The 14804-nt window shown below is 31.7% G+C and overlaps 1 protein-coding gene across 1 annotated transcript; it reads right to left on the bottom strand.

The window, feature by feature from the left end:
* Nucleotides 1-240: 240 nt before the first annotated feature.
* LOC110730916 (CBL-interacting protein kinase 18-like) lies at nucleotides 241-5029 on the bottom strand. The gene is made up of 2 exons (XM_021910749.1): nucleotides 4794-5029; nucleotides 241-2315 (listed from the first exon to the last, which is right to left on the bottom strand). The coding sequence occupies exon 2, from the start codon at nucleotides 1886-1888 to the stop codon at nucleotides 515-517; it is 1374 nt and encodes a 457-aa protein (XP_021766441.1). The 5' UTR covers nucleotides 1889-2315; nucleotides 4794-5029; the 3' UTR covers nucleotides 241-514.
* Between the last annotated feature and the right edge of the window lie 9775 nt (nucleotides 5030-14804).

The raw sequence follows: 14804 nt of genomic DNA, 5'->3' as shown, positions 1-14804 counted from the left end.
GTAAATCAGACTTTCAAGGTATAGGCACAACATAAGGGGCTATTATGAAGTACTTTAATGTTTTAGCCGACCCCAAATCATTTTGGGACTAAGGCTTTGTTATTGTTGTTGTTTAGGTGAAAATGAAGTTTCAGGTGTTCATACCATGTAAACCATGTTAAGAGTATCGAGTATCTCACCCCAAGAGGTACATAATAAAATCACACCTGCGTTTGCCGAAGCACCATATAGGTGAGGTAGTAACAAGACAAAGGATCAACTGCATCTCAAGTTCATATTCTTTGTGCAGATTGATTTCAGAATCAGTTCAGATTAAGCAATCTTTCAGATCATAAACACGTCACTTATGGGAATCACATATTTACTTGAGTATTTAAAACATATTCCCACAAGTATTACTATCAAAGTAAACAGATACAAGGGGGATTAAACCCCAAAGACTTCAGCTAGTTAGCATGTAAACACCAACAGTACGAAATTTTTCAAGAAAGAACTAAAGCCAAGATACATTAATCTAGGACTCGTCTGAAGAAGGTGAAGGCAATGGGAGCACAGGTGAAGATTGTGCTTCTTGCTCACCTTGCCAAGTCCAAATAATATCCTTGAGTTCTGGTCGCATCTCCTGCTTTACAACCTTCTGATACTCATACGAATCCCCGCCACGTTTCTTCAGCTCCACCATATGAAAGGTTGGAGTAACCTCAAATATTTCAGCATCGAAAGATAAAACCCCTTTCCTCCCTTTACATCCTTCAAATCTCATGAGCCCTCCATCTTTCTTCTTCACCGTTAGCTTTGACTTCAGAGCTACTTCCTCCAGCTTTGATATGATTGTTGAAGCAGATTGACAGGAAGAAAATCTAACCTCCTTTTTCTGGCTCTTCTCTTCGAATAAACCGGATAAATCAAACCCCTCTGAGAAGGAGATAATATCGAATGCATTCAGGTTATAACAAGGCTGAGTATCTTCTTGCTTTGGTTCAAGGTTTTCAGAAGGCCCAAAGATAGCATCAACATCTAGTATATCAGGCTTTATATCATTAACTACAGGCCTAACTTCTAAGAGTTTAGAATCAAACCCTTTTCGGAACCAAGAATTCTCCATGATCTTTGCTGTTGAGATCCGTGTCTTGGGGTTTGGATCCAAGATCTTGATGAGTAATCGTCGTGCATCTGAGGGAATCCAATTAGGGAATTTAAACTCTGCCTTTCCAATCTTTCGATACATTTCCATCAAGTTAGAATCTTGGAACGGGAGATATCCTGCCAACAGAACAAACAAGATTACCCCACACGACCAAATATCAGCTTTTGCTCCGTCATAGCCTCTCCTGAGAATAACATCAGGAGCAACATAGGCAGGGGTCCCACAGGTGGTGTGAAGCAAACCGTCTTGCTTTCTGGTATCAGCAATAGCACTCAGCCCAAAATCTGTGATCTTAAGATTTTCATTTTCATCTAACAGAAGGTTTTCTGGCTTCAAATCTCGATGGTAAACACCCCTACTATGACAGTAATCAACAGCTGATATTAATTGTTGGAAATACTTCCGTGCAATATCCACCTTCAGCTTGCCTTTAGCAATTTTGTTGAACAGCTCGCCTCCTCTGACGTATTCCATGACAAAATAGATCTTGGTTTTGGTGGCCATAACTTCATACAGCTGCACCACATTTGGGTGCTTCACAAGTCCCATGACAGAAATTTCCCGCTTAATTTGCTCAATCATCCCGACCTTCAAAACCTTCTCCTTGTCAACTACTTTTATCGCAACACTTGCACCAGTTTTGATGTTTCTTGCATAGTACACCTTTGCAAATGTTCCTTGTCCAAGTAGCTTTCCTAGCTCATACTTCTGCAACAAGATGGTGATTTTGTTTTGCTCCATCTTTAAAGTGATTGATTATTATTTATTTCAGAGCGGTATCTAATATTCTTACTCTATAGTAAATGCAATACCAAGAATCAGTCAGCCATCTTCGCAAAGCTCATATGTAGAAACAAGATAGTCTTCGACATTCTTGGCAACAGTGGGGAAGTAAAACTCAAAACACAAAGAACAGCAATCGATGTGCTTATACTTATTGATTTCCGATAATGGTAGCTCAAACAGAGCTCTAAACAAGGTGGGTTTAGATCGAGAATACTTAGAAGTCAAGCACATCTTGCAGCATTCCCTATGTATTTTGGAAAAACTGGGATTCCAAAAGTTGACTAAAGATTAGCTAAAAAGATGGATGTTGTGGACAAAGACCGGGATTTCAGTGCTACAACATGATACAGTTGTGCAGCAATTGAAATACGGATTAGTTCACCTGCAAAGCACATTTAGAAGGTTTTGTCAGCTCAGTGTTAATTGACATACTTCAGAATATCAAGCACAATCAACAGTAGATATCTACTGGATTCAATCAAAACTCTTATGATATTGGCAATCAAAATAAACAGAAAAAAAGAAAATCATAAACAGTGCAGTATTTTAATAAATTTAATCCAAAGCTTATGTTTTCCTACATTAAATACTCAAATCATTTCCAACAAATCAACTAGTACACAAACAAGCAATTGAATACAAACAAGCATTATTCTATAGTACAAAGTTATGTAATGATATCAGATACTACGTATATCCTAAACGAGTAAAGGATACTTACAAGTATGAGAAATTGTGAGCAGAATTACGACAAAATATACAGAATTTATGCGTCACAGTATAAGCGCTGATGTGGTGTTACCCTACATACCTAAACAGCAATATATTCTAATCATTTAATTCTAATTTTCTTTACTCTGTAAATAAGTAACACAGTTGACATGGTGCCAAGGTAACCCTAAATTTTTTTAATAATCCAACTCAATTAAACAAGAAAGGGATAATATATTCACAAGCTTAAGGTTAGTTAGCCATACAACCAGACTGCCACTCAAGAATAGTAACAGATGTGTAAATGAAATAAAAACCTACAAAAGAAACGGTCACTAAATAGCAGGTTGTGTTGTTGAAACCAAAACATATACGAAGTATATTAATTTGTCTTAGATGGAATTCATGGAAAAAACAAGGGAGGGTTCACTTTAATTTACACCTAATAGATTATTCCTCCACCTCTCAGCTTTACTTTGTGACCATACTTAAAATCCAGGAATTCTATACGGGCATTGAGACAGATAGTAATGGTTGAAACATCTATGGGGCTAACATCTATAAAAGTAATAACTCTTGGTTACTAAAATAAAACAATCCAACAGCACTTCCAGAAAAAATTTTATATGCGAAGTACAAATATTGCCAACGACGTCATTTCTCAAACACAATACAATTAACTATTTATAATCAATTGTAAAGTCATATTAAAAAGTACAGAGTGTGAACATATGAGCATAAAGCATGAATATCTCACTACATTGTTACACAAGACGCTACAACCATTTATGATGGGAATAGTATTGTTTTTATAATTTCAATTTACAAATATCTTAATCGAATGTACTGTCTAATAAAATTAGTTCAGAGTATTGTATATCACACAAAATTTATCAGTTAAAAAAAATCCTAAAATGAGAGAACCTCAAAAATTATCAATGCATCCAAGCTCCTATGTGGTCCAAAATGTGTGGTGGCCTACTAAAGATTCAAAATCAAACCAAATATAACAAAAAATGGTCTAAAAATTATCTCCAACACCTATTTAATTAACTAAAACTTAAAAATTGATTTATGAGTTCTTCCAATCAAACAAGTTGCCATCATCCAAAAAACACCTTGTCAAAAAGCATATCAAATGAAAAAGAAGATGACTAGACTTGGCTTCGTGTTAAGACGTTAAAAATCAAAATCAATCATTATCCAAGACCAAATCTGAAAGTAGGAAGACATATCTACTAACATGATGTATCAATTGGACAGGTAATTAGTTATATCTTGTTTGTTTGGGCAGGTTTAAGTCATCTTCATGTGATAGACAACAAATCAAAGTCTTAATTCATCTTTTTTGAGCTAATGATCGTGTTTGGCCCATCATTGAAACACAAGGAAGCAATCCTGGCAAACGGGGCAACGCCACCATTCGCTTCGATTCCAATTAAGGCCAAAATATAACATGAATGTATATTTTCTATCTTACACCCTATCATATAGGGGTAAAAAGTTCACATGCTCATTTGCGAAGCATGTGAACTCAAAAATGTGAGAGGTTATAATTTTACATCCGGGTGTATGATGGACACCCCGACAAATATGGGTTGGGTTTTGTAAGAAACCGAATGAGGTTTCGGGCTTTATTAGCAATTAAGTAATTGGGTCGGATCTCAGTTAAAATAAATTAATAATGCATACCTAAACAACAACAAACTTATAGCAGAAAATCCACGGTGGAAATTTAAGCAGTCATAAGGCTCATATCATAGCATATCACTTTTGTAATCAAGCAAATTTTACAACTTCAAATGACATACATTAACAAAATTTAACATTACTTCTATAATTTCAATTGATTTTCTTCTGTGTAAAATTTTAATAGAATTCTAAATTATTCAAGGGAATTATTTTGTGAATAATCACATAAATTACACTCAATTATTGGGTCTCAAACTATCAGCAATACAATGAACAATAGATCCAGAAATTCAAAGAAACAATGAACAACAAGGCAAAGTTATAGTCTTTTTGAGTGATATAAACATAAAATTACAAATTACAAATTAAATCAAAAACCCAGAAATTATGTGATGATAAATTGATTTATACAAGAAAATGAACCAAATTTTATCAGGAATCCAGAGGAATGCATTACCTCATCGAAATCAGTTGAAGGAGTAAGAAAGGTAGGATCTTTAATTGTGCAGGAAAAAACCAAAGCAAAAATATTGAAAAAAAGGGTTTCTGAATTGGAAAAGTGTGTTGCTCCAATGCCTTTGGAATTTATAGGACTACCACATACACTTTTCTCTCACTTGTTTCTCTCTCTTGTTGTGTAGTTTGGTGACGCATACGACTAATCAATCAGTTACTACTTACCCTTCTTCCTTTGTAATGTGGTGTGGTAGGCCATTTAAGTTAAGTCCATTTTTGCATCATTATTGGGGGGTTCTTTCCAAATTTAGGGTGTAGGAATGTAGGATAGGTAAGGTGAATGACCTTAGATCATAAGTATTGCGACACGAGTTTTTTCATTTGTCTGTTGCGGGTTAGACTCTGTAGAAGTGATTGAGTGATGATAACGATAAGGATATTTGCTCTTTTACAAATCTAAATAATACTCCGTAAGTCTATTGTTGAGTTTATTTTTTTAGGGTTGATATGTGGAACAAATTTTACCGGGAGATTATTGTTTGTATTCTAAATTAATAACCTTGAACTTTTTTTTAATTCGAGAAATATAAAAGTAATGTTTTTAATATGAAAACAATATGTAATATAATAATACAGAGTGGAAGATAATAAATTACTTCAAATCATATGTATCGATTAATCGAATTTCTATTTATTATGAATATATGTAATATTTAAGCATGCCTTGAAAGTTGGAACATACTTCCTATATTCAAAGGTGACGTAATATTGTTTTAAGAGATGGAAGTAGGGTATGCTAGATTGGCCTCGTACCATACATTTGTGACTAAACCTTGGCCAAGCACAACTCACTGTTTTAATGTATGTAGTTTCATGTAGTGCCAACATTGGCTAAGCCTTGGCCTACATTCCATGCCTTGATTGCCTTCGGATTCGGATTCTTGCTATACTAATTGCTAATTGATCAACCATTAATTAAGTTCAAATCCTCGCATTAACATTTACTCATTCATTTACAACACCCCTTCAATAATTATCATCTATAAGTATTTTATTTGAAAATTAAATTAAGCATATTAACAAGCCAGCCCGTCTTTGTAATACTAGCTCAGTAACTCCTATAAGGCTATAACAATATGACTACTTTTATAACAAAGTAATCCCTATAACAATGACCAAGTAAGCTTTGTAATACTAGCTGAGTAACTCCTATAACACTGACCGAGTAACCCTATAACACTGACCAAGTAACCCCTATTACACTAACAAAGTAATCCCTATAATGACTGGTTACATGGTGTGGTTTGTCACATGTAAGAATTTGTGTTAACCATATATTGATAAATGATAACCGTTAAAAAAAATGTATAACGAAGACATAATGAATATTTAGGTAATTTTATAAAGATTAAAGAAGTCTTGTCACAAGAGTCTTAGTAAAATACTTCTTTGGTTCTTTAATCTCTAGATTTTTTCTTTGTGATTGTATACCCTATATCGCCTTTAGTTTTAAAATTAAAGACAAGCACTAGATGCAAAATATACATACATACCATAAACACATTATATTAACAAGTGAATATCCCAAAAAATTACTTCAAAATTTATTGTCTTCATTCAAGGTTGTTTACTACCGTCTACTAAATTTATAAGTAATGAAATCTTTGTCCATTTGCTATTATCTACTGTATATAGTATATGCTTGTTTGATATGATATTAATGTTAGTTTCAAATTGTTAGCTTTACAAATTAAAAAGTTATACAACATTTTAGACCTAGGTGATAATCTGATTCAATTATAGCATGGTTTAATGGTTAAGGCTTGAACATTTAATTAAACTTGAGGTAACGAGATCAAATAATAACATGTTCACATGTTCTGATTAATTGTATATTTGTATATGAAATGACATGGAATAATACATCCAAAAGGAGAATGTCACATAACTCCTAAGCTATTTCAGGTTTGTTTTTTAATACATTACTATAAATTATAGATTATATATAGGATATATATAAAAATAAAAGTGAAAAAAAATTAAATATTCATATATATTTATAGAAGTCATGTTGAATATGTCAACTAACAATAAAAACTTGATATCTACTTTTTGTGATTCTCACATATACATTATAATTTATCAAAAACAAATTGAATAGTTTAAGGTTCATTTGGTATCGTTGTGGTTTTCTGTTTTTTAGTTTTATGTTTTTCAAAACATATGATATTATCATATAATGAATAAAAAATTAGTCAAACTTATTAAAATCGTGATAATTTTGAAAACAGGCAACAAAAAAGTACAAACACCTTTTTCTTGTTTCATATGGTTTTTTGTATTTAAAAAAAAGTAAATTGAAAAGAAAAAAAAAAAGAAGATTCCAAACAATTTTTTTTTTCCTGGTGCAAACTTAATTAAAATAATTGAGTGTAAAAAAAAAAACACTACAAATGATTTTAGAGCTCATAGATGATAGTTTGTTCTCCAAAACAAAATGATTTTTCATTTGTTATATACATAAATGCTCAACAAAATGATTTTTCATTTAAAGGGCTCATTCATCTATCATGAAAATTCATTACATAATTGTTATAAAAGATATTATTAACTTCATGGGCAGTTTAATAATCAAATCTAAAATTTGTCGTTGTGTTGAAGAGGCATAAATAATTTCATTTGAATATTTGATACATGTTATAATAATGAAATTATTGTTATAACAATGAAATTATTGCATGGAGTATTATATAAGCACATGCCCAAAGAACATAATCTACCCCACTAGCTATTGGTACATTACTCCATATACAATTTTTCATTTGAAAAATCAAAGGTAGTGATTTGGAGATATTTAATAGAATAATAAGCAGAATCTTTTTATAAATTAAATATTTTAAATAAGTGAGTTCCAATCAAGTATGGGAAAAGATACAAAACTCATGACGTGAAGTAGAATTGGCTAAAATAATAATAATAATAATAATAATAATAATAAACATCGGTCCCGATATCCGGTCTGGGTCAGACTATGAATGGTAAGACTTACCGTTGTGTTCTTTGCTATCGGTTGGGTGTTCCCTTGTTTGCCGTATCGGCACCTTCTCAAGGGTGTTTGATGGGGATATTTATGGGGATCATGCAGTGTCTTGTGCTGGGATGGTGGGTATTAAACATCGGCACAACGTTGTTCGTGATACCCTTGTTGATATTTGTTTCCGCTTTGGGATTTCTGCAAGAAAGGAGGTCGACGTTGGGTTGTCTGGAGGGAACGACGGGGCTCTTCGGCCAGCAGATGTGTTGCTTTACTCTTGGGATAGAGGCCTAGATGTCTGTGTTGACTTGACGGGGTCTTCTCCATTGACACAATCTGGGTTGTCTGACTTCGTTCCTGGTCGTGTCGTGTCGGCTGCGGCTCAGCGGAAGCGGGACAAGTATGGGGCGCGTCGCAGGGCTATTGGCTATGGTTTTCTTCCTTTCTCCTTTTCTTCATTGGGGGAATTGGAGAAGGATGCTATTGCATTGCTGAAGCAGGTTCAGGCGTTCGCTAGGACTCAGGATATTGGTGCTCGTGCGGCTGCTCATAATAATAATAATAATAATAATAATAATAATAATAATAATAATAATAATAATAATAAATTTATATATTCATTTTGTTTAATTATTTTACCACATAGTTTTTCGAAGGGTCAATAAAGTTTAAATTGGAGTCAATCATTTGTTTATTAATTGCTAAGGTTAGAGTGTTAGACAATTGATAGCCTCATTGTTGGCATCTTATAAATATTGTAAAGATATAGTACTTCTTTACTACTACGTAATAATAAAGAAATTTACACAATATATATATATATATATATATATATATATATATATATATATATATATATATATATATATATATATAAATGGGATCATGTGAGAACCCATGGCTTCGGTGAGAACCATTTTAAAATGAGAACTCATCTAACACCATTCATTTTTATTAGATGAATGGTTCAGATTTATTGTTTCATTAGTGGGAATTCACGTGGGCCACCTTCATTAATTATAATGATTGTTTGTATTTTTTTTTTAAATTTTTGTGCATTGGGACACAAAATCTGCCAAAGCTGTCATTATTACATGCTTTTTATTATTTATTGCATTGAAACACGTTACGTTAAAATGTAGTTGAAGTGTACGTCGTTAATGATGTTTCGTAAAATATATCAAGTGTTTCAATTTATAATATTAATGTTTCATATATATTATTGCTTGTTTCATACAGTTGGGCTCTATATGAACTAGGTGTACTGTGATTTCTTATACCTTATCTGATGTTTCAAAAAATATACCTTATGTTTCATTTTATAGTGCTTATGTTCCATAAAATATATGTGTTGTTTCATATACTAATGATATTGTTTTATACATAAAAATCATTGATGTTTCATATAATATTTCATTTGAATATTATTTATATTGTTCCAGAAATATGAACTATTGTCTCATAAATATTATTTATTTTGTTCCAGAATTGAATGATATTCCACATACAGATTTGCTCTTTTTTTGCACTGCTTCGAAAATTCTACCAAAAAAAATCAAACGAACTCCAAAAATTCTGAAATTTTGTATGCTTATTCTACACAAAAAAATAAGCAGATTCAAAAAAAGAATCGCTTCAAAAGGGTTTTTTATGAGAGAGAAATCTTCATTTGAAATCTGTCTTTCCAGATTTGTTCATTTTTTGCACTACTTCGAAAATTCTACCCAAAAAAATATCAAACGAACTCCCAAAATTATGAAATTTTGTATGCTTATTCTACACAAAAAAATAATCAAATTAAAAAAAAAACGCTTCAAAAGCTTTCTTTATGAGAGAGAAATCTTCATTTGAAATCTGCCTTCATTTCTTTCTCTTCAATGGCTAAATTAAAATGAAACCAGATTTTCCATTTTCTCTCTCTTCAATGGCTGAATCTCTTGGTTTTATAGTACATAAATCGTTGTTTCAATGCAGAAAATAAGGAAAAAAAATTAAAAAGCATGTACCAATGACTGAAATGCGTGTTCCCAAGAAAATGCATGGGAAAGTGATAATTAATCTCAGCCATCCATAATCTTATAATTGATGGTGCAAGATTGGTTCTTATTTTAAGGGGGTTCTCACATGTACATATATATAGGATTTAATATATCCGTATTATCTTAATTAGGGTGAAACGATGAATAGTATCTCCTTACAAAAAGTAGTGATCTTAATTACAAATAAAATTACTCTTATATTTTATCACATCTCACCTTAATAGTATGAGATTTCATCATGCATGTAAAACTTTTTCTTGAAAAATAGATGGCTTTAATAAGTCGGTTAAAGTTTTAACATGAGTTTTAAGACAATTAATGCTTGTTTATTAGCAGGCATCAATATACAAATGAAGAAATGTCTAACTCAAACTGGTAGATGGTGGAGTTGTTTGATTGATAATTTCATGAGAATGATATCTTATTTTTCATATATTTTTATCCACTTCCCACGACAAAATAGATAAAATTACTTATTTGTCTCGCTCTTCGCTAATTAAGCAAGTAAAAATAATTATGCTCAACCAAACAATTAGCAATTCCATCCTAGCTTAGATATATTGAAACTCTATGGAAGAAACATATTTGTTTCAAGGCAATGTACTCCCCATGTTAGTTCAATCAAGCAAAAAAGCACTGCAAATAAATATCAATATGATAAGTTGTTGGCCCAAACTTTAATTTAATCACTAGAAGAAAAAGTTATTTTGAGAAAATTACAATAAGTAATTAAAATTACACTATATGCTACTTATATCAGTTGAATAATAGCTTTGAAAAGTTTTCATTTTGCTTCTCATTTATGAAGAGACAATTCATTTAATATAGAGAAAAGATAATTGATTTGATAATAAGCATAGTAAGGCCCTGACCCGTTCATTTCACCTCATTTTTGCTGAATTGAAATTAATTTTATTGAACTGAAATTATTTTTGCTGAACTTAAATCATTTTTACTGAACTGAAATTATTTTTGCTGAACTGAAATTATTTTTACTGATTTTCTGTTATATTTATTCTTTAAAGTTACTGAATGTTACTGAACTAAACTTATTTTTGCTGAACTGAAATTATTTTTACTGAACTGAACTTATTTTTACTGAATTGAAATTATTTTTACTGAACTGAGATCATTTTTACTTAATATTTTTTTTAAGGTGAAGTGAACAGAGTCTAACATTAATATGGTGATCTAAATGAAAAATTGGCCTTCCCTTCTTTTTCATAGATATGATGGTAATAAGATTAATTAGCATATGATGATAATGTATTGTTATTGATTATAAAGGTCATTTTTTTTTCTTTTTTCCAGTAGAACAATGATTTAATCACCTTTTCAAATGTTTAATTTCTTCTTGCATTACTGGTATAAAAAAGGTGTGTTAAGCTCATTAATAAATTATTATAGATAGCGTAATTAAGATGTACATAATCAATTAAATATGGAAACAGATAAAATACAGCATAAAAATAGAAAATGTAGCCCAAATATACTATCAATACAAATTCTTGAAAAAGGCCGGCTTACACTAACTTAGTGTAAAACCGGCCCACTTCTCTCTTCAGGACTGGACTCACACGTGTCAGTCCAGCGGTTATTTATTTTTTTTTTCCGTTTTTTTTTGTTTTCATTTTGGCGTGTGTACTCTTCTACTCTATTCTTCAATTTATTTCTCTGTTACTGATCTGCAATTTCTCTCTCCTCTGTTCATATTTCTCTTCATTTTTCCTTTGTTTTGTTGATTTTCTTTAGTTGACGAATTGAATTTGGATTCTCATCGGTTTTTGAGGTTAGTTTTTTTTAATTATTTTTGGTTTTAATCGCATAATTTTTGTTCATTAGTTGTTGTAATTGTTGATTTGTTATGGTTTTTCATTTTGCATGTGTATTCTTTACTTTATTTCAATTTTTAAGTAGAATTCTTTTTTTTTTGTTGTATTCGTAAGTATATTAGTTTGATTTTTGGTTTTTTTTTTATTTTTGATCGTAATTTTGTTCATATTTTATGGTTTCCTGGTTCATTGTGTTCATATTAGATTGAATGTTTTAGGTGTTACTAGTTTTTTTTTTTTTTTTTTTTTATTTTTTTTTTTTTTTTTATCTTTTTCCAGTTTTTTCATGCATTTTCATTCAATTTGTTGTTGATGTCAGTATTTGATAATTAATCGTTCTTATTTTGAATTTTAGGGTTTAATTTCTTGAATTTGCGATGGTGAAGTTTAGAGGTGGTCTTTTGAATTTTCGAAGGAGACGTGGTTTGCGAAGCTCTGTTGGTGGATCTGATGATGCTCAAGGTTTTACCAATTTCTCTATTAAAAGTTACAATTTCTTGATTTTTGTACATTTTTTAAAGTTACAAAATTAGTTGTTATAGTTATATAAATGTTTGCTTAAGTTATGCTTTATGTTTTATTATATGTCAGATTGCTTTATAAAAGTTATGTTTATTATAGTTATAGTTATACTATTTTTAGTTAAAGTTATGTTAATCTTAAACTTCAGCATTGTCAGCTGGTTATAGTTATACATAAATGTTTGCTTAAGTTATGCTTTATGTTTTTATATGTCAAATTGTTTTATAAAATTTATGTTAATTATAGTTGTAGTTATACTTTTTTTAGTTAAAGTTATGATTTATAGTTTAATACTATTATTTTCTATAGGTGCTAATGATGTAAGCAATGAAGTTAATATTGATGTGGAGAAGGGTGGAAAGAAGGGAGGTAGGGTAGAGGAGGCTGCAGTAAAGGAGGTTGCAGTAAAGAAGGGTGTTGTGAAGGAAGCTGCAGTAAAGGAGGGTGCAGTAAAGGAGGCTACAATAAAGAAGGGTGCAGTGAGGAGGCTGTAGTAAAGAAGGGTGCAGTGAAAGAGGTTACAGTAAAGAAGGGTGCAGTGAAGCTAAGGAGGATAAAAGTGAGGATGAGGGTTCTGATGGAGGTGATGAAGCTGAGGGTTATGAGCAGGATGGAGGTGATGAGGATAAGGGTTTTGAATATGAATGGAGGTGATGATGAGGAGGGTTCAGAAGAGGGTGGAGATGATGATGACGAGGGTCCAGAAGAGGATGAGAGTGATGATGAGGAGGGAAGTGAGGAGGATTTTGAACAAGAAGTAAGTGAGGAAGAATCTTTTGAGAGAAATAAGAAAAAAAGAAAATTGAGTGTGAAAGCAAAGAAGCCAGTAAAGGATGATCAGCGTCCACCTGAGAAAAATCCAGGAAAGGATTATCGCCGTCCTGAGAAAAAGCTAGCTAAGGCATCCAATAATTCTCCTGTTGAGAAAAAACCCAAAAAAGATTATCGTTGTCTAGCCGAGAAGAAGCGGAAAATGGTGGAGGACAATATCTGTCCTGCTGAGAAGGAGCCAATAAAGTATGATCGTTGTCCGACTGAGAAAAAGCGAAGAATGGTTGATAAGGCTGTCAAAATTGGATATAGAAACAGACCGGATTCTGATGCTGAAGAAGATGAAGCTGTTGCAAGTATATCATAGAGAGATGATTCTAATTTTGATGTTGAAATGTAAGTACCCATTTCTGAAGTTATTGTTATTATTTCTAAAGTTATGGATTATGCTCTTAAAGCTATGGATAATGCTTTTAAAGTTATGAACATTGTGTTAGTAAGATAGATGTGATAATTAACTTATATGCTGATACAATATTTATGATAATTTTATGTAAAGTTATGGATAATGATATTAAAGCTATATTTTAGTACTTATTTATAGTTATAATTTTGTGTTTGCTAAAGTTGCATTTATTATTCTAAAGTTGTATTTATTCTCTTTAAAGTTATAGTTGTTCATTTTATTTTTCCTTTCTTCTTTTTTTTGATTCAGATTGGATAGGTTTTTCAGTACCCATTGCAAACTGCACACATTAGTAGATCTCATGAAAGATTTTTCTGATGAGCTAGTTAAATATGTTGTTGAAATAGGATTTGGTGGTTTGTTGGATTTAAAGTTGGCTAGAACTATTACAACTTTAATTCCTTGGTTGTTTGATCATTTTGATCCTGTTAGTCGGATGTTTTCTATAAGTCCTGGGAAGGAATTTGTTATTTCTCCCTATGATGTTTATGATGTATTTGAGTTACCTTTGAATAATGGGATGGATGTTGTAGAGAGTATTAGAAGTACTGATCTTCAATTGAAATAAGAATGGAGGAGTATGTTTGATGTTGCTGGTAGTGCAGGCATACCTTTGCATAAATTAGATACTAGGATTGTTCAGTTAAAGGATGGTGGGGAGTTGTTTAAGAGACTATTGTGATGGTTGCTTTTGCTACCTTTTTAGCACCTGTTGCAAATAGGACTGTTGATTTGAGTTTTGTTAAAGCTCTTGAAAATGTTAATGAAATTAAGAATTTCAATTGGTGTAAATATGTTCATGAAAGGTTGTGTGTAGGGCTATTTTGAAGTATAAGAAAAGTAAGAGTCAAGACAGTGTTGGTGGTTGTATTTGTTGTTGGAGGTTGTGTATTTTCAGCGTCTGAAGTTCAGGAATGAGGCACAAGATTGTAGTTTGCCTCTTATCAAACACTGGACTGATAAGAAAATCAGTGATAGGGTGAAAAAAGAAGTCGAGGCTAAGTCCTTTGGGTGTGGTATTTTGGATACTACTACATACCTATCTCAGAATTTTTGGTTCGGAGATCAGCCGCCTCTTCGAATTGCACCTGAAGAAGCTGGGCAAACTAAAGTTTCTCAAGTTGACAATGCTGATGATGCATCACTAGGAAAAAGGATTATTAAGTTTGATGTTCCTGATAGTATGACATCTGATGAAGAAATTCACTCTGTTGCTACTGATGTAAGTTAAAAGTTGCACTTATTAATGCTAAAGTTATACTTTTTATGTTAAAATTTAACCTTATTGTAGCTAAAGTTATCTTTCTAATTATTCACTTATTAATGCTAAACTTATACTTTTTATGTT

Source organism: Chenopodium quinoa, unplaced genomic scaffold (genome assembly GCF_001683475.1).
Source record: "Chenopodium quinoa cultivar QQ74 unplaced genomic scaffold, ASM168347v1, whole genome shotgun sequence".
Classification (NCBI taxonomy): Eukaryota; Viridiplantae; Streptophyta; class Magnoliopsida; order Caryophyllales; family Amaranthaceae; genus Chenopodium; species Chenopodium quinoa.
The sequence above is the reverse complement of the archived record's forward strand: the minus strand, read 5'-3'. Positions and strand labels throughout refer to the sequence as shown.

Excerpts from the sequence above, each read along its gene's own strand:
- LOC110730916 (XM_021910749.1), bottom strand. The coding sequence starts at position 1,888 with ATGGAGCAAAACAAAATCACCATCTTGTTGCAGAAGTATGAGCTAGGA.